Source organism: Fundulus heteroclitus, chromosome 3 (genome assembly GCF_011125445.2).
Source record: "Fundulus heteroclitus isolate FHET01 chromosome 3, MU-UCD_Fhet_4.1, whole genome shotgun sequence".
NCBI lineage: Eukaryota > Metazoa > Chordata > Actinopteri > Cyprinodontiformes > Fundulidae > Fundulus > Fundulus heteroclitus.
In genome coordinates, this window is record NC_046363.1 from 13,076,284 (window position 1) to 13,101,300 (window position 25,017).

Genomic DNA, 25,017 nt, shown 5'->3' on the forward strand with positions numbered 1-25,017 from the left:
TTAAAATATGAGTGTAGGGTAATAGAGCAAATCATTTAAAGCTTGCCTGTGTATGTTTACTACATTTATTTTGGAAAGGTTATATCACTATATCACACTCTCTTATTTCCACTAGCTCTGTTTTTGTTGTGATGCTGTGATAAGACACAACAGCCGGTCAGTCCTTCTTGACCCGCCAAGAACCTTAATCACAGGAACAAACACACGCGCGGTTGCACAAGTATACACCTGTTGCTGCTCCTCGTGGACGAGTTTCATCACTCGCTCAGATTCTCTGTTGTGAAACGCGGTTCGTGGGTTTCTCTCTGTCTCTGCTCTCGCTCACATCTGCCAGCTCCCCGATCGGGGCCACATGCTTCGCGCGGTGTAACGTTTGCCGTTTTGTTTGTTACTAAAAATAAGGCCAGATCACCTGTAGTTTTTCCAGCCTTCCTCTCTCCTACCCCCCCCCCCCCTTTCTCGCCCTTCCACAGACTGTTGCCTGGGCTTTACTAATTGAAAACAGGTTACAGAAAGTTCCAGGTTTTACAGAAACTCCATTTTAATGTAATGACATTTATTTCATTCGGTTGTGTTAGTGGTCATGCAGCCTAAACTTTCTCACATTCGTCACATTGGAGCCACAAAAGTCAATTGTTCTATGGGAATTGAGTGCAATTTACCAACTCAAAATAGTGCATAAAAGTGAAAGGGGACACAAATGGATGCATAATCTGTAATAGTTTCTTTAGAAAGATCTGCAGTCTGTGTGCATTTGCATTCGGCTCTCTGACTGATGGACCTTTCAAATAAAACCAGTCTAATAAACTGCCTCCATAGGTCTACTAATGAGTTCAACCTGAGTTGAAATTAATCTGAGTACAAATCCAGCTTCCTTGTGAAGGCCTCTGAGTTTTGTTGGAGAACATCGGTGAACAAAGATCATGACGACCAAGGAGCACATCTGACAGGTCAGGGAGAAAGTGGTACCAACGTGTCAGCTTTGGACATCTCATAGTACATGGTTCAACCCGACATCCAAACAATGGAAAGAGTGACATGGCATGGAAAAGTGACAAAGAGACATGGCTGTCCACAAGTGGCAGGCAAGAGAGGATTAATCCGAAAAAGCAGCCGAGAGGCCCGTGGTAACCATGGAGGAGCTGCAGAGATCCACAGCTCAGGTGGCAGAACCTGTCTACGCAGGAGCTGCTAGTTGCACACTCCACATTTCTGGCCTTTATGGAAACGTGTGAGTAAGAAAGTAAATATTACCAATTTATAGCGCCAGATAAAAATCACAAAGAGGTTTGCAAAGACAGAATATGGAAATTAAAATGATATTGAATTAAAATGATTAGAGAGAGGCGACAAAAATTAAATTGCATAATTAAAACAAATAGAAAAATGTTTAAACGGATCATTAGGAAGAGTACATTTGGATTAATAAGAATGAGTGCAGGAAGGTTTGCTAGTCGGATCAGAACAAAATCCAAGGTTTTTACTGCACATCCAGCCTGAAAAAAAAAAACATCCCTACTGCTGGGAGGAAACTTTTCTTGAGCAGCAACAAGAAAGTTGGTCATAGTTCATGGGGAGTTGGGCTGAGCGAACTAAAAGGGCAAAAGCTCCACTTTTAACAGGAACAATTATCCTAAATGGATCGTGTTCTTGCTTTAGCATGGCTCAAACTCAAAAATGGAGAATCCATGTTAAGGTTTCCAGAATAAATCGAGCTGACTGGGGTTTAGCTTTTAGCAATTTCAGCTTCTACCAGTGCAAAACCTTCGGGGACATCCCCCAAAAGACCAGCAAGTATAAGTGCAGCGAAAGGTGGCCGTTCAAAGTATTGACTGAAGTAGGCATAAATATTCTTTATTTGTTAAATCTGTGTGTCCCTCACAGTTATGTCACAGTTTGTGTTGGTCTATCACTATTGGCATGTCACAAAATGTTAAATATGGTGATTAATACTTTTGCAAGGCACTGCACGAGAAGCTAATATTGTTTTCCTAGATGCCACTGGTAATGATCCAGTTATTTACTGCAGAATGTGTTCAGTGAGCACAGAGTCATTTTGTGAGGCTTTTCAGCTTCTCCTTTATGTGTGTGGAGACGAATGTGTGAGGACATGTAGGCCTCGAGTGTGGACTAATGGATGTGGTAGAAGTGTGCAGCTGAGCTAGACTGTGAAGTCACCAAACACCTCTGTGAGAAGCTGCAGACAAGAGACATAAAAAGAAGTTACACGTCTGGAATCAAATTTTATTTTTATTCAAAGTTAGAAAAACATAAATTTGCCGATAAAAACAGTAACAAACGACTCTTTCATAAGCTAAAAAATGAAACTAAACCAAAAGTTCTAGAATGAAAGCCCCTGTTGACTAAAGGCTGATTATAAATGTAGTTATTCCTGTTTTGATTGGGGCCATTTTATAAAAGAGATGCTAAAAACATCATCCCCACCGTTTGATTTTTTTTTTTCTGCTTCCGTTAAACCTTGGATAATGTTTGCCAGACAGATGTGCAGTCTGAGACCTGAGAGCTGAAAGCAAAGAGCCTCTGGGATTCAAACATGACAAGTACAATCTCATGATTCAGAGCAAGCTGAAAATAGTGCTTTCACCCTTTGTGAAGTTAGACAGGTTAAGAACAGGCTGTGCAGCGGAGCAGCTTTCTTTTAAAGGTGTAGGTGTTGAAAAGAAACATCTTGCAAAAAAAAAAAAAAAAAGGAAATACTTTTTGAGATATCAGACTTTCTCCTTGAAAAGAGGAGGGTTGATTGCACAATCGCATTTTGCGAACAGGTTTTAAATAACCGTGATTAAAATCTCAGTATAGACTTTTAATATAAAAACAGTATTAAAAAGTGTAAACATTAAAAAAAACGCTCTTTTCACTATCATGGAGATTTCTTCCAATTGTTGCCGACGCATGTTAGAGTCAGGGAGCCGTGGTCGTACAGTTTGTACGGCAGGCTTCCTTTGCACGTCCAAGTGTCTGTCTTGGGGTCAAAGCACTCTAAAGTGTCCGTGTCCTCTATGACGTCGTGGCCGTTGATGTGACGTCCACCTGAGACGTAGAGCTTGCCGTTGAGGCTGGAGGCGGCGTGGTGCATCCTCCGCTCCTTCAGGTTGGCACATATAACGAACTTGTTGGCTTCCACGTCGTAGGCGATCACCCTCCTGGTGTAGCCTGTGCAGACACAGACATTAACATGAGAGACAGCACAATCCATATGTCAACGTTGAATGGAATGGCCTGTCAAAAACAGTTTATTCTCTTTTCAATAATCAGTAGCATTAAAGCAAGCAAACTCTTGATCAGCTTTTTGCATGTTTCTGGAATTTTTACAAAGTCTTTGAGGCTGGAAGGCCATCTCTCCATCCACTTAAGCTGCGCCACTCCAAAAGTTAATATTAGGGATGTTCCGATCCGATATTAATATCGGAAATAAATCTGATATCCACCAAAAAAATGAGTATCCTATTATGTCGGCCTGCATCTAAAATCTCTGATATAAACGCGTTTACAGAAGCGATCCGCTCCATCATTTCGCTCCGTCGTTGAATTCCCTCCAGGATTTACATCTAGCAGTGGTTGTATCCCACATGGCGACCCCCTGCGATCACATTAACAGCTAGCTGTAACTCAGCTAACTAGCGGACACTATAGTACTGTAGTAGGAGCGATGCCGGCAGTGTGGCTGCAAATCCGAAAAAGATGTTACAGCTGAGCGCAAAACTTGTTATGCACTAGTTTCCTGTGGTGGAACGTAACCGAGGAAGTTATAGACAACAACCTTATTGCGTATTTTGTAGCAGCATCACAAAAGATTAAATAAAACAGCACGAGGATTTTCGCAAGACCACTGAGGTTGTTTTCTGTTTGAGTAAGTTCACTCGATCAAGACCTTTTCTAACAGTCAACGGTACAAAATAAGTAATAAAAGTATGTATAATACCTTCTGATATCGTATCGGGTCAATATCGGTATCGGCCAACACTCAAAGCTGCAATATCGGTATCGTATCGGAGGTGAAAAAGTTGTATTTGGTTAATGTCACTTATAGTCCGAAAGAACATGGAGGTAAAATTAAAAGATTACAAACCTAATTCTGTCTGGGGTCGGAATAAGTTTGGGTTTAACTGTGCATTCTCCTCTTTATTGTGTTTTCTGAAATGTTGAGCTTTCTGAAGTATAATGCCTACAACTGTGTGCTGGTTCTTGAAATACTGCAAACCATCGCTTTTGACTCTTCTGATTACAGCTCTTGCATTGTCGACAGCCATGACTTGGTACTGAGGACTCAGCTCTTGATTTACTACATTAGTAGTCAGTTAATTATAGTTACTCATGCTGCTTCAAATCTAAAAGTAATGTTTTGTTATATCAAGTCATTTCTTGGAGCTTTACAACTGTGTCTACCCTCACCTTACTGTGTGAAATGCAGCTTTCTCGGGTATTAGCCGGAGCTCCTTCCCCTCTCTCCAGCTGGCTAAACAAGCTGCAGCTAAACTTATCAGCAGGCCTAAACGACATGAAAGCTTCACTTGATCTCCTCCCTTCGCTGGCTGCTTGATAGATTCTGAATTGATTTTTAAATCTTGCCTCTCACCTTCAAAGCTTTAAATGGCCTGGTCTCTGAATAAATCACAGGCGTATTGACCCGTTGTGCACCCTGCTGACCGCTGTGATCCACTGACAGCTCACTGATAACTGCTCCCAGGTCATAGCTCGTAGGGTCCATGTGCTGACTGAACTCGCCTGCCTTTGTTAAACCCAAAGCCTTTGGAAATGTTTGATATTTTTCATCCATTTGTCATATTGATAAGCCATCCGAGTAGACTGGCGTTCTCCTATCTCTGAATCATGTTTTTTAAATGCCGTCTGAATGGTGTTTGTTCGGTCTATCCACCTCCAACGATGTAGATTTTTTCATCCAGGACCACAGCCGGAGCAGAGACATTCTTCACCGTTCTGTTTTCCATCTTGGACCACATGTTCCGGCCAATGTGATATACCTGTGGTCGGGGAGCAGGAAACGCAGGGGAAGAGACATGAGATGAGTGGATCATTGGGGGGGATGAAGGGGTAAACAAAGGAACAGGGAGGCATTTGTCTCTGGAGTTCACCTGGATGAGTCTGGCTGGGTTTTGTGTGGCGTCCTGCCCTCCAAACATGTAGATTCTCTGGTTGGTCGCAGCAACTGCAGGGTGCAGCACAGCTTCTGGGATCGGTGACACGGATTCCCACTGGTTGAACATACTGTTGTACCTTAAAATATGGTGGACAGATTGTTTGTTCCCTTTTTTTTTTATCTCACCACCTCACTTTTATCACCACCAGAAAGCTGTGAATGAGGTCTCACCTTTCCACGCTGGGCGTCAGCTGTCTATCAGACCCAAGGCCCCCCAGGACGAAGAGGAAGTGCAGGTAGGAGACGCTCTGGTGGGCAAAGCGAGGCTCCAGCATGGGCTCTGCTGTCCTCCACTGGTTGGTCTTGAGGGAGAGGGTGTAGACGGTCCGGCTGACTTGGCTGCGGCGTGTGTTTGTTGTCAAGCCTCCAAGAACGTACAGTACGCTGTGAAGGGCTACATAGGAGGCTTTGTAAAGACGAACAGGTAGCTTGGCCAGCCGCTGCCACTTCTGGGTCTTCTCGTCGAAGACCAACGCCTCCCTTGAAGTCTGCTCGCTGTTCCTCCTTCCTCCCACCACCACCAGCGCGTCGTTGTAGCTGCGGCGCCGTGGTGCCGCCCAGAGAGGCTTGAAGTCAACCACTAAGTCTCTGAAGCTTCTTGCTTCAATGGAAAACATGAGGCGCCTAACGGATTCGATGATCTCTGTGCAGAGGGTAGAAGACTGGATCAGAGGGTCGTTTGCGATGAACTGGAAGAGGTAAGTGGGATGCAAATGCCGAAGTCGGACCTTTTTGAAAAGGTTACTGATGGTCCCCTTCCTGGAGACAGGATCATGATGGATCCAAGCAACAAGTGTCTCAAAAACCTGCTCCTCCTCAGCACAAAGGCTGTCGTCGTCCAGGTACCCCATCAGTTCCTGCAGGGACAGCTCACACAGATCCTCAGAGGAGGACACGTCAGTGAAGCTCTTCATGGCCATCTCTTTTGCTTTTTCTCTTAAACTGTCACAGTTCATCATATCCGAGAGCCGGATCATGCTCAGGCAGTTGTCCGGTCTCAGCTGTGCCTGCAGGAAATACGAGCAGGCCTCGAAAAGGCGGCCATATTGCAACATGGATGCCGCCTGCATCAGACGGAGCACATTATCCAGGTTGATGCTAACGAGTCCAGTGTAAACATAGTCAACAATACTGGTCAGAATGACAGGTCCAACGCCTTTCATATCAACCCTGGTCTGCTGGGTCTCCAGGAAGTTGTTGCAGAACATGGCCCTGAAGTAGGGGCTGCTGGAGACCAGCACGTTACGGTGGCAGGGGATTTCCTTGTTTCCAGCACGCAGGATGACGTCTGTCAGGATGTTCTGCTCCCTCAGTTTGTTCAGCTGCTGAAGCAGGCTGGAGGACTGCTCACCATCTTTGTAGTGAAGGACCTCGACTGCTGGTGGATCCATGCTGAGAAGAGACCATTTCAGCCCATTTAATGTCATGTTTCTCTGTCTTGCTACATCCTCAAAATTTCACACGCCTTGTTTTGAGGTGTGAATAATAACCACGGTGTCAGAGCTTAAAATATCTATCATACAAAATTCTTCCGGAAACAATTTATAGTTTTAAAAAAAAGATAAAAGTTTATGGTAAGGATTTGTTTTCTTAATAAAATTGTAAGAATGTAATTGGGTTTTAAGAAAAAGGACGATGAATTCAATGAAATGCTAAGCCTTTCGTTCTCAAAAACTTTATTTTCCTTTATTTTCCACAGCCTATTTATGAAATATATACAATTTGTCCATGCTGTGAGTGCAGTAACCAAGGTTAAATTACTTGATGGTGGACAATCATGGTCGAATAAAGAAGATTTTAATTCTGATTCTAACCTAACCAGCTTCACAAACAACTTGGACTGGTTGGATCCCCGTGTCAAACATCTTCGGTAGCTCCATGAATGTCTTGTGTACAGTGGTTCTCAAACTTTTTATAGCAAGTTTCACTGCAGAAAATACTAAATTGTCCGCTTACTCCCATGCTGACTGACATTTTAAACACAGCTGTATACAGCAGGACTTAGGCTTTTGTCACATTAAGTCATAACAACAAACCAAAGAGAACAAAATGTTCCTGTTTGAAGGATTAAATTTAATTACGCAATCCATTTTCCATCGAAATGATCAACAAAATATCAAGATCAGGTCGGATGTTTATCATCCTCAAAATCCAAGATGGCTGCTTTGCAAATAACACTCAAGCAGGTTATTTTGTCCTTAGAAGATTTTCATTCTCACAACTGCCTTCAATGAACATGTTGCACGAGTGATTTTAAAAAGTACAAAATGCGGAAAAACACTTTGTAGTTAGCTTGTATTGCTAATAGGAGCACGCATGGTCACTGGTCATTCAATCAGCAAATCCTATTGTTTTACGACGTTGAATTGGAACATGGATGTTAATTCTCACATCCAGCATTTCATCCTTAGTAAAGACACAGAACGGCATAAACCAGCGCTTGTTACTGGTTCTCTGTCGTCTGCTTCAGTTTATACTGGAAACTCCTGAGTTGTTCTCCAATGCACTTCTCTGTTGAGTAGTATCTGATCAGGGAAACATCATCGTGCTGCTTCCACGTCTCATTATCTTTGACCTGTCGGTGCTTATTAGCTCCAAATCACAACTATGGTTAATGTAGCATTTAAGTTGCAAGCCAACTTCAAAGCAACCCCCAAATTCCACCTGTGGTACGTGTGCGATGGTCTGAACACCACGGAGATTGTCTAAACACTTGCAGTTGTTTAGCTGAAGGCCGTAGTTTGTTATTGCATGCCGTTTCAGCACTTCTGCTCCCAGATATTTATAATAAGTGGCTGTGTATATGATCGGTCTGGGTTACTTGACAGGATATCTGGTTTAAACACTGTCGTTGGTATTTTTCTTGTTGTCTGACTGTGCAGCTTTAAATTTGCCTTTCTTATTTCACGCCGTATAAAGGGGCAGTCAATTCATCAGTACTACACTGTGTCTTGGAAACACAAGACCAATGCATGAAATGCCACATTGCAGATCACAAAGCAGCCCTCCCAAACATTTCTTACCTGTTTTCCTTTTTTTTTTTTCTTTCTCAGATGTGTTTTCTGCTGAGAGTGCCTTCATTAAAAGGAGGTCAGAAAAAAAACGACATCTCGACGTTCTGCTGTACTCCTCTTCCTCGTTCTTGTGGTGATGCTGTGCGACTGCGTGTACTTCTCCCTTTGCAGGCAGAGAGCTACGCACTGTTTGTTGTTATGGTCTCTTTCCACGAGGCCCGTGTGCATTCCTTCCCCTAAAAATAGAGCCCCCCCCCCCCCCTCACCCCCTCTTTGGCAACGCCGCTGCAGACTCCCACGTGACATAGAGGAGAACTTTCTGAGAATCTGACCCACTCCATCACCTGAACATGTTTCCTTGTCCTGGAAGTTATTTTCCCCAAACTCCCGCCTCCGTTTCTGTTTCTAACGCACACGCACGTTTAATTTAAGACCTCCCCTTTCACCTATATAGTTTGCATTGCTGTTCACCCCATCATCTGACTCTCTGTCTGGCACATGATAGTAGCAGCGAAACCAGCACCGATACTTGAACACTCATTTTGCTGTTTGCTCTCTCCGCCAGGCTGGCTGCTGGAGCTCACAGGGCTACAAAAACAGGATTATCTTACTGTTGAGACAACATGAACAGAGAAACGAGGACTCTGGCACTCAAGAAAAGTGGGACAAGCAGACGTAGAAGATTCTGGCTGCGGCTACTGGTGTCACAAACAAGTCGCAACAAGTTTGCTGGGATGTTACATCACACCGGCAGTAAGGTGTCCGACGGTTAAGCTGAGAAAAATGACAGCCGGGCTTCGCTTTAACACACGGTGCTCATAAGGACTCTTATGTAATTGCACACCCACAAAAGGATGCTCGCGTTTCCCGCGGTCATGTTTTTTCCGAGCTAATTTCCATCTTATTTGTTTTGTGCTCCCTGAGATAGAAAAGGCTCGTTCAGCGCAAGCCTTTGTTGAGGGCATCCAAAGTGAAAATGGGATTGCCTTTTTTTTTCGTTCCCTGTGCATCTGGAGAAGAATCAAAGCATGATTTTGAAACGTGGCCACTGAAAAGCAACAAAAAAAAGCAACAACAAAAAAAAAACAAGAAAGCGTGTTTAGTCATTGCATTTACCGATGAACCATGTTTTCTTTGTGCTCTGGCTTTTATACAGAGTCACAGCAAATCAGACACACCAAAGCTGCCTGAGCTCCATGTGGGCACAGAATTACATTAAGTGGGTATGAATCCATGGTTTAGACTCAAAACTGTACAGTTTGTGTGCCTCATCCAACACAAAACAAGAGCCTGAAAGTTCAGACTACTGTCAGCGTGGTAATACGCACTTGGGTCATGGTAATCTTGGCATTAGAGCCAGGGACATGCTTTCACAAATAAAGGAACAACTAAACAGCATCATCTAGTGGCTCCTTTCTCAAAATTAATGTCAAGAACAAACTGGAATCAACTGCAGCGAAGGTTTGACTTGCTTCTTTTGCTCAGTGGTAAAACAATAGAGCTGTTGTGCTGGTTATCTTTTATATTAAAACGTCAACAAATGAATATATTTCAGCTGTCTAATGACTCTGCTTTGTCAAATATAAGAGCTTAATGTCTTTGCTTTGAACACAAAGTGGTCTCAACCCGTCACCCACACATTACACCCGTTCAGTTCTGTGATCGCATGCTATTAAACTTGGGCACTTTGTCTGCTATCTCTGTTCCTTAACCTTGACAAAAAGGACTCATTAACATCTGCCTGCAGGCAACAAGGCATATTAAAAGTTTAGGCTGCAGCAAAGCATTTTTTTTTCCACACAGGAGGGAAAAAAAAAAGATTAAAAAAGGATGCTGCTGCCGCCCACCACCATTGTTACATCCTTATATCTTCTCCTGTGAGCTTGGTTTAATAGAAACAATACACTGGGGATTTAGATCCCGCTGATTTGTGTGTGTGTGTGTGTGTGTGTGTGTGTGTGTGTGGGGGGGGGGGGGGGGGGGCTCACCTTAGTAAAGTGAAATGTCTTTTTGAAGGTAACATAGTTCAGTTTGTGCTTTAATTTATGTTACTGCTCTTCTTTCGGTGCTTTATACAGGTGTACCCCTTGTACTGTGCATAATTCTGAAGTGAAATGGTTTATTAAGTATTTTCAGTAATGAATATTTAAAAAGTGTGGTCTGCAACTCTATTCAGTCCACCTGAGTCAGTAGAACCGCGTATCGCTGAAAGAACTGCTGCAGGTATTTTGGGGGTATGTCTCTACCAGCTTTGCTCATGTAGAGGTTAGGGATGGGGACCTTTCACATTTGGACCAATAAGGTACCAATACCCTGTATCTGGGAATCAGTACCGATACTCAACGCTACCTATTTTTGGTACTTTTGTGCGTTTATTTGGTCAGAAATGATAGTTTAATAAGAAAATCTCAATATTTTTTATTTTTTATTTTACATATTTATTTCTTAATATATGAAGTTGTTTGGTTCTACAAATAAACCTTATAAAATAGTTTAGGAATTCTAATACATTTCTTGAATCCAAACCATAACCATTTTTTTTTTTACCTAAACCAGCAACCACCACGACCCCATGAGGGATTAAGCGGGTCAGAAAATGGATGGATGGATGGATGGATGGATGGATGGAGTTACCAGAGGTAAACTTGCACTGAAATAATTCCCTGAATTTGATTCACACACAGAGAAAGAAAGACTGTAGTAAAAATATATTTTATCCTGCTTTGTGATCCAGGGCGGGATGCATTTGGAAAGTGTGGCTTTCCTCTCTGCTCTCTTTGCTCTGACTGCAGGCGGGCTTCAGGACGAGGAAGCTGTAGTCATCTGTGAGACAGAGCTTGGAGAAGTGGGAAGAGGCTCACAGCAGCACTCGCCGCTGCCTCAAGACTGGGACTGTAGAACGAGTGGCTGCTTTGACAGGAAATCTGTAACGTTCTGTTGTGGTTTAGGTTATTTTCAGTTAGTCAACTTTTCTGTTTTAGGATTTATTTCTGTGTTGTGTTGTTTTTGATTTGTGCTTAGTCTGTTTGTAGTCATCTGGTCTTGGTTATTTATGTCAGCTCGTGTCAATTAGTCTTGGTTTTACTTGCTTAGGGTTTTTCTTTATTAGTCTGTATGTTCCTTCTATTGCTTTCACCTGTTTTGGTTAATTGGTCCCGCCCTGCTCACCTGTTCCGTCCTCCTATTTAAGCCTGTCTTAGTTGTTTGTGTTTTGCCGGAACGTCTTGTGTTTATCCCTCTCGTCAGCCTGCGGTAAGCTCTTTCCAGCCCTTGATTATTTTTGTGAATTACCTGCCCGTCTGCCAGTCCGTGCCTGTTCTGTTCTTTGCCTTCCAGTTTTTTGAGTCTGCCTTTTTGCCACCTGGATTTTGTTAATAAACCCCTTTTAAAATACAGCTCCGTGTCTGGCTCACCTTTGGGTTCAACATTAGCAAATTCATTACAAAATCACAGAGGAAAGTCGCTAGATTTTTCGGTAGTCGCTTTTTTGAAAAAAGGTCGCTGGATAGGACTGAAAAGGTGACCAGGTGTTTCCTCAGATTAGAAGTATTCCTGCTGCTGGCCTTGCACTGCACATCACAAATACTGCCACGAACATACCCTACTTTTGAGCCCTATCAGCCACGTTTGCTTCGTTGACTGGACCAGCGGCTGCTGACGTCATTATGCTCTTGTGTGTGCAATGCTGTGTTCATGTCCAGCATGGAAAATCACCCGTTCTTTCATTCTCTTAGTGTCACACTGATGTGTTTAGGTATCAAAACCTGAAACCATTTGATTTTATGTGAAGCGATATTCGGTAGTACTGACGTAATTCTGTCAGTACCTATAAAAGTACCAAATTCGGTACCCATCCCTAATTGGGGCTAAGGTTTTTACTAATAATTCTTCTTGCTAAAAGCCAGATCTGCAGGATGCATGACTAATATACCTTTCCTATCACTTTTCATCCATCTGAGCTTTTGATCTCTGCAGCTCCTCCAGTGTAACCGTGGCCCTCTCTTGCTCCCGCTGCTTCTCTACACTGGAAGTTATTTAAAGGTGTCAGAGTAAAGGGGGCAGAGGACAACTAGACAACTGACTTTTCAGACTTATTGAAGAAGTTGAAAAGCATTTTTCTTTTTTTGATTCCGATTAACAATTGTGCACTACTATTTGTTGGCCAGTCACATAAAATCTGAACATAACACTGGCAAGTATGCGGTTGTATTATGAGTAAATGGGGGGAGAAAAGCTCAAGGGGTGTGGAAACTTTTGCAAGTCACCGTAAAAAGTCCATACTTAATTTATATCATATCATTTCTGTCCCTGAAAAATGTGTGGGGCGCTTTATAAAGAAGACTCAGGGCTGCAGACAAGACAAACCATTGGCCATAAATATGGAGGAAGGGAAGCGCTGGAGCTCTTACAAGCCCAGATAATGATTCCCTTTCATCAGTGTTTGCTCAGTTAAGGCCCTTTTTATTAAATCAATAGGAAAGTGGTGAAGAACATTTCCATCAGTCTCTCCAGCTCTGCAGAGGAGTAAAAATAAAAAAGTAAGGTATTAAAATCCCCTTTTGTCGAAATGATAATGGCCACTGGCACCTCCTCACGCCTCGCAGCACTAGCCATCGCTTCACTTCTACGTTTCCTCGCCAAACCTCCCCCTTTTCGTCCACTTGTGAAGTTCAGGCTGTGTACTGGCCTGTCACTGTGTCATTTCTGTTTAGATAGCCTCGCACTGGTGCCGGGGCACCGATTCTGCGCTTGACTAAGCTCGCTGTGACTTACAGTCCAAACAAGCTCCCCTTCCAGAGCGGAGTCAGACAAAGCTGGCTAAATTTCTCTGATTTTCGCCACTGACTTTATCTTCTTCATGGGATGAGTCATTGCCCAGAGAGATAGGCTATGATTGGAGCTACACTATGTCAAAAGCTCTACAAACCCTTAAAGCCAAGCCGATTTGGATTTATGAAGCCCAGACTTCTGTATTCCTTGCCGTTTCAGGTCAGTTTATTCTTTGAGGACGCCAATTGCTACCATGTGGTCACACTCCGAGCTTCAGAAATCTGAGCGTTTAGTACAAAACGATTACTTTATTGATCACTTTCGTCATGAAACAGACTTTAAAAAGCCACTCTATCAAGGATGTAGCTGGGTCATAAATTTGCAGGGTGCATTCGCGAGCTAGAGTTTACACTACACCTTATCAAACCACCAGGTTTTCACACTAATAGATTCTTCTGCCAACTCTGACTGTCCCCGACTGGGAATCAGAGGTAAAATCGGGCCAAAAAAATCATGCAGTCTGTCCCCATGCTTTATAAATCATATTCAGTTTGTGCATAATTGTCTATGGATTTTCTCAACATTTGCAAGCTCTTTGCAGTGAACTCTAGATGACGCTCCTATTTGGTGTTGCAAGCTGTGATCTGCATTTAAAAAAATCAGCACCAAGGTGATTAAAATCCAGAGGAGTTCTAACTAATATTACAGTCCTGTCTTGGCAACATTTTCACAGACGTTCGCGGGGACTGAGAGGATCAGTTATTGTCTACACAAGTGTCCAGATATCCAATTTGCTGATTAACTATGCAACCAACAAAATGCTCCCTTGGCTGAAAGAGTATAGCGTTTCTATGTGTTTGTTGTCATAAATTTGTCCACAGCACCATAAACAGTAAATGCTGACAATCCTTTTTGCTGCTGTTGAACTAATAAGTGAGGCACCCTTTTATGAGTTCTACTAACTCAAATCTGAGTTAGTAGATTTTCTCTCTAACACAAACTTTGATGCCCTTTACCTGGATTTTATGAGAAAGACCAACACAAACTACTTCATAACTGCTGAAAAGTTTGCGCTCTGTTATTTTTTTTTCTTGAAGTGATCTTCAAAGAGAGCATCTTTGAAGATCACTTTTCTTTTTCTGATGCATTTTCTGAATTATATTTTGGTCTGGACTTTAACTGAGACATTCAAACACATTGTTATTGTAACTGTCAGTGAAATCATTCATTTCTTGGAAAAAATTTATGTTTATTTCTAACAGTTGAGATAATGTATTTTAAGCTGTTTGGTTCACGTTTTGAGATTTGTGTAAAATGATCGTGTTTTATTTCGTGTCAAACTATTTTTTTGTTGAAAGTTATCGCGAGATTTGCGTATATGCGAAAGGCTGCGTGACTTGAATAAACAGAGAAGGAGCAGAAGCCTGGAACAGAGCTACGTGTAGCAGCCTCCTATTTACTGCAGCTGTCAAGGTATTAGTAGTGATGTTTGTAATATTTTATAAATTTATCGGTTATGGTGTTTTAATTACTTAATATTTTAATTTAGAGTGGACGATGAAGAATTAATCTGTTAAAGACCTCCGAAGTGGCAGGCGGTCACGAGGTAATTTTTGTTGAAGCACGTGTCACATGACTGTCTGTGAATGCATCTATATCTATAGCTTTGTCTATTTCTATAGTTTTCACAGCTTTTAATTAGTGTTGCGCCGATACCGATACCAGTATCGGACGTGTCCCCGATCCAGCAATAAAATGGTGGTATAGGCGAGTACCAACAAATAGGGCACTGATACCATTTTGATGTTTGTGTGTCACTTGAACGCAGCCTTCTCTGTCCTGACTAGTATTATACATGTTATATAAGTTCATGAATGTTTCACTATTTTGGCATTTGAGAGCCAAAACTCAGGGTTTGAAACAGATTATTCAATTATTAATGTAATTTTACTGTCTTACTGTTGCACTACTATTATACATGTTATAATTTCACAAATGTTGCACTATTTTGGCCTTTGAGAGCCAAAAGTTTATTCAACTATTGTCACCCATTCCAGGCATTCTAGGCAATAAAAAGTTTTACTACCCTAAGTAGTATGCAGTTCTTCATATATACACACACACACATAAATATCAAACAGATGGTATCGGTATGGTGGTATCGGTATCGGCCAATACTGCACAGCCAGGTATCGGGTATCGGTATCAGGGCCAAAAAATGGTATCGGCGCAACACTACTTTTAATAAAGAGCCCGTCTAAAGGAAGTCGTGCCAGTGTTGTCAATTTGGAGTTACAATTATGTTTTGGTCTACACCATTGCGCTAGAGCTCTGGCTGCATGCTTAGTGCCAATTTCCTGCTAGAAAGTGAACCTCCCCCCAGGTCTCAACCAACCAATGATAAATCTCAGAGTGCAGTGCTTCACCAGAGTCAAGGACTGTAGGCAACTGGTTCAAGCGCACGTATACACAACATCCCCATAATCAAGCACAGGCAGAGAGGTGGCTGTTGTCAGAAGCCTTTGAGCTCTGAGGCAGAAACATGACTTGTTTCTGTAATAGAAATCGAGCTTCGCCCTTAATTTGGAGATCAAATGTTTAAGATGAAATTTGAAAGAAGCTTCTGCATCAATAATTAATCCCAGGTATATGTAACTGAAGACAAGATTGAGAGTTTTACCTCAGGCAGTTTTAATTAAGGGTATGTTCTCCAAAGAAAAAGATGAATTCGAAAATAAAGCATTATTTGGGATTTTTCAGCATTTAGAACCAGTTTTATTCACTCCAGACTGCCCTGCACTGCATCAATTGCAGACTGCGGATATTTAAGTGACCGTGGAGTTTAATTTAAACAGACTCATCTGCAGAGATGGTAGGAGGCATTTGATGAGTTTGCGTGTAAAATAATTATGTAGATTGTTACCAGGATTGGTCCTCAGATTGAACCTTAAGGTAAACCTTAAGCGGTGAAATGTAGTGAGATTCATGAGTGGTGAGGCACCAACGCCTCTGGAGTCGAATGTGCAAATATATGAACAGAAAATAGACACTTAAATTTCAGGTTTGTTTATTTTAAACATTTGTTGTTATAAAAGCTTTTAATTATCCTTTATCAAATTCTATACTGTAACGTGGAAGAAGAAAAGAATATTTACTAACTAATCTCTCTCTTTTTAATTAAAATTCTTTTTAACTAAAATTAAAGATCTTACCTTTATTTATTTTTTTATAAATCCTATCCTTCTCCATGAATATCTCTGAAGCAATGCTGTAAAAATGTGTCTTTGTTTACCTTAAAGGGACAGTGTGTAACTAATTTGGCTTTTAATAGAATGAAATATCTGATGATCTAGATATGGGCCAGGGCCCCTGTAGAAATGGCCTTGGGCCCTGTATTAAAGAGATAACATTAAATACACTTCTTACAATGATATGCTCTGGCAAAGAAACCATAACGGATTGGTCACTTTGACCAATTTTTATTTTTTACCTTTACAGTTTTACTCTAACAAGGTGTTTCACGTGTAGCTGCCTTCGGCCGTATTGAGCTGGGATCACAGTTTCCATCTGCTAGGTCGGAGGTCTGAAACTTGCAGTTCCAGTGCCACAAGTGTCTCACTTAATATCATTAAACCATTAAATATTACCTTTTAATATCAGTGTTGGCATTGCACTTGTCGTGATGACGGGTGCGGGACCGCCTCACCTGCACGTCACTGACCACACTCACCTAACTCAGGCCTTCTTAACACACTGCGTCCTACTTGCCAAGAGACAGCTTGTTTGGAGATGCAATTTTTTCAAAGAAGTTCTAACAAGAGACCGCGATACGCTGTGTCAAACGTCTAGGATGGGTCAATAAACAGAGCAACACAAAACCTTTTGAAACCAGTGCCTCAAACACGCCATTTAAAGCTTTAAGGAGATCAGAGGCAGTGCTCCTCTGCTTCCTCAAAACCTGAATCATTTAGAACGTTTAGAAAGTTGTTGGATTGTGAAAAGTTGTTCACAAACCCTTTTTTTCCATATACTTTCAGCAAAATGCATAATCTTAAGATATGCCTTTAATCATTCACAATTGAGGGCATTATTTTTCTTCCTTTTAGCAGTGGAAGGACAATTTCACAACTTTAGGAAGTTTGTTTGTGCTGAGGCTTGGATAAAAAAAATGCAAGTTAAACACAGCAATTAAATCAGTAGCCAGCTAAAGAGAAAAAAAAAAAATCAGCAAAAATATGAGGCCCAGCTGATTTAAAAAAATATATTTAACTCTACTTTGAAGCTCTCTGTTTGAGAGCTCTGAGTTTATCTCTGATCTGTCTGCTGTGCTCATCTTCATAATTCTTCATAATTTGTTATTTTCCCTCGTGTTCTCTAACAAAGGTCTGAGGTAAACTGGATCCACACTAAGACTGAATTATACACCGGCGGACTCTATGGGCTTCTGCAGGACTTTGGTTGCAATGTTTGTTTTTTTTATCACTGGTGTCAAATTTAAGAGGAATTAATACAGACGCACTGCAAAGTTTATCAGAAGTTTTCTTTTATTTATTGTTTTGCTGGGATTTTTTTAAAGACCAGATCAATGGTATTCATGAAAACTGCTTTGCTAAGAACTGCCTCAGATCCTTCAGTTTCTGTTTCCACTAGGTGTCAGGCCAACGTTGTGGAAATCTCAGAGTGAGAAAGCCCCGACTTAGTTCCATGAGGCTCAAAGAAGGCAACAGGTCAGTCTAACTTGGTCTATAAAACGCCTCATGAATAAACGAGCTGCTGTTTTGAAGCCAACAAACACTGACACGTTTTACATGCACACAAAAGAGACTTTTGGGAGACCCTGGCACGCTTTTCAGGTTTCAAAGATGCACTCGTAGCTCAAAATCTTACCCAAACAAAGTTTCTAAAATTAAAAATTTAAAAATATGTTTTTTTAAGTCAGTCTACTGAGAAGGATCGCTCCCAGGTGCAGAAAAATCCACTCAGCTTTGAAGAAATAACAGAAATCAACAAGGACTGAAAGGGAGGAGATGGAGGCTTTAGCAGGGGTGCACACATCCACGTTTTTGTGCACGGCTAAGGTCTTAGGGGGCCTTACAGTTAGCTGCTTAAAATTCCTCTGATGTAACCAACACATGTTACTTAAAAAGAGTTGTGGGGGGGGGGGGAGCATTGTAACAACTACACAGCGAGGTGGAAGGGCAGATGCTGCGTGTTTACTCGGCGTGCCCTTTGCTGCGGGCTCCCAGAAGGTTCCTCGGTCACTGAGCCGGCGCCGGCCGTGCAGCACGGCAAACACAGCCTCGCTTTATGTCCTCTCAGATAGAGCCGGCAGCGCCGTGTGGGTTAGCGGAGGCTGCACGGAGGACAGCGGGATGTTTGTGGGTATCTGTGCGCCTTCATGTGTGCAGCGTGGAGAGAGAGAGATAGGGAGGGCCGCGATTGGGAGCGCCCGTACGGCCCATATTGATATTCCACTTGCAGCCGGAGCTGAAGCCAGTGTCTTTAAAGTGTCAGCCCTCAGCAGCCAGCCAGCCAGCCAGGTGTGCCTGAGGAATGGGCGAGAGTGGGAGCGAGACGAGGGGATAGGGGTGGGTTGGTGTGGGGAGTGAGACAGCATAAGAGGAGGTAGGGGGGGCATAAAAGCGAGCAGGAACACAAAGGCAGAAAAAAGATGAAGAGACAGAAGAGGGGGAGAGCATCACGGGGAGGGGAGAAAAACATTGAGAGGGGAGGGGGGGGGGGGAGGGAAGGAGGACTTTGGTGGGATTTCTTGAGGTGAAATTACTGCGACGGCTTTGAAGGCCCCTGACAGTCTTCTCCCTCTGTATTCTGGGCCACATGCAGACACACGCAGGAAAAACAGATGGACGCCGGGGGAGCGGCGGCTCCGGGGATGGACTGACAGACAGCGAAAATGTCAGGCTGCAAAACAGAGCAAAGCGCTGCTTATGAGGTGCAGGGAGGTCCGGGCAAATCCACGCGAGAATAACAGAGAGAGGACTTCCTTCTCCTGTGTGAGGAGCCCACATTAACCACAGTAGACTTAAATTAGCCTGATTTTGTACATCTCAGATTCCTTTACTCCTTTTCTCGGTGTGGGCTGATTGTTAAAACAGTGAAGCTGGTCTCCAGTGCATTGTGGCTTCGCAATTACAAAAATAAGCGTGTGATAAATGAACGTTAGTAGTTTTATGCTTCATTTTGACAGCCCCATAAAGAATAACATGTCCAGCTCATTTAAAACCCCCAGTTTTACTGTGTGGGTCCCCCACCCCTCACCTTCCAGGGCCTGCCAGGCTGACACATTGTAGATGAAGTGATCCTAAAATCTCCTTGTAAGACATTGGCATAATCAGAGGACAAGTGTTGAAACTACCTCGTGGGCATTCGCTCATGTGAAAAATTAGATACGTCGTACAGGAACTGCTCACTAGTTCAGCGTGGAAATATTTAAATAGCAGCGCCAGCAGAGGGGAAAAAAAAAAAACTCTAGTAACACTGAGGGTTTCTTGTGTTACACTTCCACATGTGAGAGAGAAGTTGTGTCCCACTGACCACATGAAGAGGTGGTTAAAGCGCACGAGGTTCTGGTGAGAAGCGGACATTGCTCTCACCATGGGCGTGGATCTCATTTTAACTTTTAACGATGCACAACGTGCAGCTTCAACGATTTTGTAAAAAGCCATGAATTGTGGGCACAAGTTTGAATTTATGGTGGCTCGCGTCTCCTCCACACAGGGTCAGAATTATGCATAGCATTAAATATACGCCTACAGCCCACTAACATTTGGAGAAATGTCCCTTTGCGAGTTAAACCTCGACCACACGCTCTTTGCAGCCATTTAAACAACTTCTGGCATAATTATATATGGATATTTGGTCCCTCTTCTTAAAGCTCATTTATTTTGACAAATATCCAAGAACAGAACAGAGTTTTAAGCATTTCTCCCATTTGTCCCGTGGTGTTCAGCTTGGTGCCATTTCAGGAATTCATTGCTGGTTTGCTTTATCTGGTCCACAATCAGTTCGGATGTGTGCTCAGGGATCACTGCTCTGATAGAACGCCAGATCTCAAGCCAATCCAAGCTGTCAGGCTCAGATGAAAGACAAGAGCAGCAGAGGAACATCCGAGGGGGAAGCCCATTACAACCAGGGAGATGCTGGAACACCAGCATCCCCGTTCAGAGGGGAGCTTGTTTGACGTCGCCGTGCCAACCAGGAATGAAGCCCCTGCATCACAAATCCACGCGTTCATCCTTGATGACAATTTGCAACTGCCCACATGGACAAGCACGATGCTTTCTGGAGAAATTCTTCATAAAGAATGCTTTGAGTTGTTTTGCCCCCAACGATGAGAAGTGGGGTTGGAGGGTTCAAGGTGACACTTTCCATCCTCAGTGTATGAGCTCTCAAGCATGGCGGTGGCAGCATCGCCCCGAGGGCCAGTTTCACTGCCTGTGGTAGACGTGCATGGCAAAGAGTTAGTGGCAGAATAAAGAAGAACAACTTTCTCTAAAGTCTTCAACCTTGCCTCCAAATCTTTTGTGTGAGTCCATTCTCTGGCAGAGTTGTCAAATGAAGTAGCAGTTTTGCTCGGTTCCACCACCAGACCAATCTAAGGCTATGTTCACACTGCAGCCTGAAGTGACCCAATTCCGATTTTTTTTGCCCATATGTGACCTGGATCTGATCTTTTTATGACAGTCTGAACAACACAGATCGGATTTTTTCAAATGCGACCCAGGCCGCTTGGATATGTGGTCCTGAATCCAATACGTATCTGATCTTTTCAAATGTGACCTGTGTCTGTACGGCCGGGTCGCATTTATCCGACCTGTACGTCACGGATAGTCGACAAACGTCACTATTCTGCGTCCTGCTATGCAGAAGCAGAAAGAAAGACGACACCCAAAGCGGACTACAATGAGAAGAGCAGTCAATGGAGGGAAAGCTCCGGTTAGAAAATAAATTAAGGACCACAAAATGCGCGCCAGCATTATAATCCATGTTTACGTCCGCAAACACTGAGGACGCTTGCTAGGTGTGACGTCATCGCGTCCTCGAGTGCGCGTGCGGGACACTTAGGTTGAACGCGTTCAGTTCACACAGGAGATAACATACAAGTCGCATATATTTGGAAATGTGAACGACCATGCAAAAAAATTTGATTTCACAAAAAAATCGGAATTGAGCATTAAGACCTGCAGTGTGAACGTAGCCTAACCCCCTGTCCACCTCCTGTGCTGCCCTTCCAGGCAATTCTTTGTTAAAAAAGACCCAGGCAAGACTACATATAAAGGCTGTGAAAGAGTGAAGAACCCCTCTAAATAAAGACTGGTACAGGTTAGGATGACATTTTCTTTCTGAAAGGAGAAGCAGCAGTTCAGTCTCAGTTTACCTTCTCTTTTCTTGTAATGCAAACTTCATACTTTTAAGGTACGTTCACACCAAACGCGAACAAGGCGAATGGAGCGAGTGATTTACACGTTCTCCCTACGTAAAGGCGCGTTCAGGAGTCACGGTCCGCGATGCGAACGACGCACTTCGGGCGATACTAACGGCACAAACCGGGTACGTCTCTGGAGGATCTGATGGATCCAGTTTTTTTCAGCACCGTGACTCGCTCGGTAAAAACCATCTCCATCACGGTGAGATGAACAAACGAGAGGAACCAGCAAGCGGATAGACGCTCCTCCTATTTGATGACGCGGTTGCTGCTACAGCTGTGAACCAGTCTTCAGTGATGCAAATCTTATGGTTTTGACCAAAATGCTTTAAAGTTTTGAAAAGTCTCCTCTAAAGAAGATCTTCTGTCTGAGCCCAGCGCCTTGCTCTGGCACAAACTGCCAATAATTCATTTGTCAGCGATGCAGATCAGATTATAATTATGTATTGTGGGTCTTGCCCAGTTACTTTCTGATCAAAAGAGATTCTTTTGGTCCATCAGATCAAATCCCAATATAATGTGAAAAAGGTCGAGGCGTATGCATTTCTCTGTATCAGAAGCAAAATGCATCAATGAATGACTGCTGGACCTTGTTTATCGCGGGCCTTTCTTTTCTATAAAGGTGCTGCTCATTAAAAACATAGGCTGCAAAAGCAACAAGTTTGCAGCCTCGTAATTCAGAGGGTCATGCTCAAAGGCACATCAGTAGTGGTAATGAGTGGTACATGAAAGCTGTGTGATTTCTTCTTTCTTTCATATCGCCGAGCTTTTAGCTCAGGTAGGATGTTAGCGAGTTCCCCCGGCCCTGTGTCATCCATCTTTTTTTTTTTTTCTTCTTGGCTTCATTATGTTATCATTCTCCCGCCGTCCTCGTTGCTTCCTGGAAACCTGCTTACGACCCTCTCCTCCTCCCTCATTCCTCTCGCGCTCCTCACTCTGTCCTCCCCCTCAGCGCCCTCCCTCGCTTTTCTAAACAACGTCCAAATTAATGGAGTGTCCTTTTGTGAAAATGCAGCTTGTGGGGATCATGATGACTGTTCTGACCTTGCCTAATGCTGGCGGCGTTGTGTAAAACCAGACCCATTTGGTGCCTGTGGAGATTATCACTCGCAGGGAACATCAGAAGCTCATCTTCTAAACAGCGACGTCAGACTTTCTGGGACAAATATTCCAGGAAAAGGAGCAGGCCTATCTCCTTCTGATACTGAACGTCAAACTGTTTTTACTGTATCTCTCTTCTGAAATGGTTACAGCCATCGCTTGAGCAGTTTGACTATTAGTGTCCGCGCAGGACTTTTAGATAAGCGGTCCTTTCCAGAATCACAAAGTGGAAAAAATGAGAATCTACAGCCCTTACTGGGGCTTATTGGCTATGGAAAAAACTAATTTTCTACTATTATTATTATTATTATTATTATGAGTACAGGAGAGACTTTTTTTTTTGCTAATTAAATTGCTTCTGTTAATATTTTTCTGAAACGTAGTTGTTGTTTTTTCACAGTGAAGCAATGTTTACCACCTATAAGGGGTCTAGTTAAATGGTCGATATATGGATGACACCAGATATTTACGTTCAGTGTGAAAAAGTTTCCTTTTTTCTCTAAATTTCTGACGTCGAGGATAAGGAGGAGAGTTGTGGACCCATAGGCACCGTGCTTTATCCTTTTATACAATTTCAAGATGCTCGAAGGCCAGGTTTAAATGCTGTGGGTATATGTTTGCTAATTAAAAGCCATCTCAAAGCTCCGCATGAGATGAACTTGGCATGGTGGGAAATGCGAGTGTCAGTCCCAGAACAAAAGCAAAAGACCTTGTGAAGATGCTGAAGCTTGTAAGAGACTTTTGTTGTCCACAGTGAAATAGCTACCATACCCACAACGGCTGAAAAGCCACTCAGAGGAAGAAGCCAGATTACAGATGGTAAATACACACAGGAATATGGACCTCCTTTTGCAGAGACGTGCCCCGTTGTCTGATGAAACCCAAATGAATTTGTTCGACTTTCGTTGGTCCATTCTGTTAGGATATCAACAAGGAAATAGGAGATAGAGGAACTGCAGAGATTGGTTCCACAAAATAGATGACATTACGGGGAAAGGCCGCGTGTATCCTCATGCGTTTTATACAGCGTGTCTGCATCCGGGATCTCGTAAGGGAAGCAGACGTTGGTTTAATTAAACTGAATCATGAATGTTATTTTGCTAATTGCATTTTTTTTCTTTCCATTTGTTAAATTTCCCAGCCCTCACCTTACCTTGCGTGCCGGCTCGGCCTCAGCAGCCCTCCTCGGGCTCGTTTCCCTCGGTGCAGGCAGCAGAGGGGGACCAGGTGTGGTATCACTCCTCTGTTTCCTCCCCATCTTTGCAATTGTAGCTGAGGACTGAGAAACTAGGTTACTTTTTTTGTAAACACCACAAAAAAAAAACATATACGAAAAGAAAAAATAAAAAACATGGTACTTTTGTGCTGTTCTGAATGACGGTTATAGCCATGTGTTATTTGTTCTCTCCATCGTGTCAAACTGACCCTGACCTCCCCCTGCAGTAGGAAAAAAAAAAGCTTTTTTACTGACAAATCGACCGTTTATATAACCTGTTTGCATTGATGCGACGTTTCCCCCAGCCTTCAGAAAAATGTCTCCACTGCATTTCAAACCAAGAGGCTATTGGTGCCACGGCGCTTTAAGGGGTGCAGTTTCCATTTCATCTCCTGTGCAATGTCACAATCCCTTGGCCAAAACTGTGAATAAAAATGATTGATCGCAATTCTTCTTTACTCAGTTTGTCACTTTCTGAAAATCTCTGAGGATAAGGTTGATTTTAAGGAGGTTTGGGAAGCGGCACGTATGGATCAACCAGTGTCGAGAGCTGAAAATGTCTTTTTCTGTTATGAACAGAGGCAACGGACCCAGAATTCAGCCAGACCAGCAGAGGTTTGTTCAAAGGAAAGGCTCTTTAATAACAAAATCAAAAACAAACAGGGAAAAATCCAAAAGAGACCGTCGAATCAAAAGACGGTATAAAAATAGACGGACGAGCAGGGCAGACAAGGCAGGACTGAATGGCTCAGGTTTCTGGAGAAACAGGGGGTCAAAAATCCAAAAGCAAACAGACATACAGAAATTTGCAGGTGGAGACTCACCTATACTCAACAAGACAACCTGGCACTGATGTCTGGTCTCAGCAGTTTATATGGAGGTGGAATCAGGTGAAGCCGGTGAGAGGTGATTGCAGCAGAGGTGGAGTTAGGCAGGTGTGCAGAATAAGTAATTAGACCAGACATCAGTGCTGAGGCTCAAAACTAGAACAGATTAAAAAAAAAAACCTAAACTAAGAAGCTTCTGAAGACATAACAGGATAAACTAAAACAGTTTATCCTGTTTACCCCCGTTCTCCGATGGAGGCAAGGAGTCTGGGGCCTGGAGGAGGTGCGGGCCACTGTGTCCGGGGTCTTGGCGGGGGGCTGCGGTGTACAGTCAGCGACCTGCCAGGTCTGGGGCTGATGCCTCCGCTCCCCCCAGGGGACGGGGGGCAGGGATGGCAAGGGCAAGGTGGGGGGAGGGAGTGGGTTTATTAGGTATTTAGGGGGAGGGGGGGGCTCTGGCCGGG

The 25,017-nt window shown here is 43.1% G+C and overlaps 1 protein-coding gene and 1 long non-coding RNA gene across 2 annotated transcripts; both read right to left on the reverse strand.

The window, feature by feature from the left end:
• Positions 1–1,369: 1,369 nt before the first annotated feature.
• Positions 1,370–6,590, reverse strand: klhl38b (kelch-like family member 38b). The gene is made up of 4 exons (XM_036130355.1): positions 5,351–6,590; positions 5,115–5,256; positions 4,898–5,003; positions 1,370–3,174 (listed from the first exon to the last, which is right to left on the reverse strand). Exons 1-4 carry the CDS (start codon positions 6,568–6,570, stop codon positions 2,882–2,884), a joined length of 1,761 nt encoding a protein of 586 aa, XP_035986248.1. The 5' UTR covers positions 6,571–6,590; the 3' UTR covers positions 1,370–2,881.
• Positions 6,591–20,177: 13,587 nt separating this feature from the next.
• LOC118559874 lies at positions 20,178–23,940 on the reverse strand. The gene is made up of 3 exons (XR_004928988.1): positions 23,869–23,940; positions 23,664–23,789; positions 20,178–20,418 (listed from the first exon to the last, which is right to left on the reverse strand). It is a non-coding gene; the product is annotated as an uncharacterized LOC118559874 (long non-coding RNA).
• Positions 23,941–25,017: the final 1,077 nt, after the last annotated feature.

Coding starts and splice junctions, on each gene's coding strand:
- klhl38b (XM_036130355.1), bottom strand. CDS start 6,570: ATGGATCCACCAGCAGTCGAGGTCCTTCACTACAAAGATGGTGAGCAG. Junction 5,257..5,350: donor CTGACGCCCAGCGTGGAAAG/GTGAGACCTCAT, acceptor CCATATTTTAAG/GTACAACAGTATGTTCAACC. Junction 3,175..4,897: donor AAAAATCTACATCGTTGGAG/GTGGATAGACCG, acceptor GTGTCTGCACAG/GCTACACCAGGAGGGTGATC.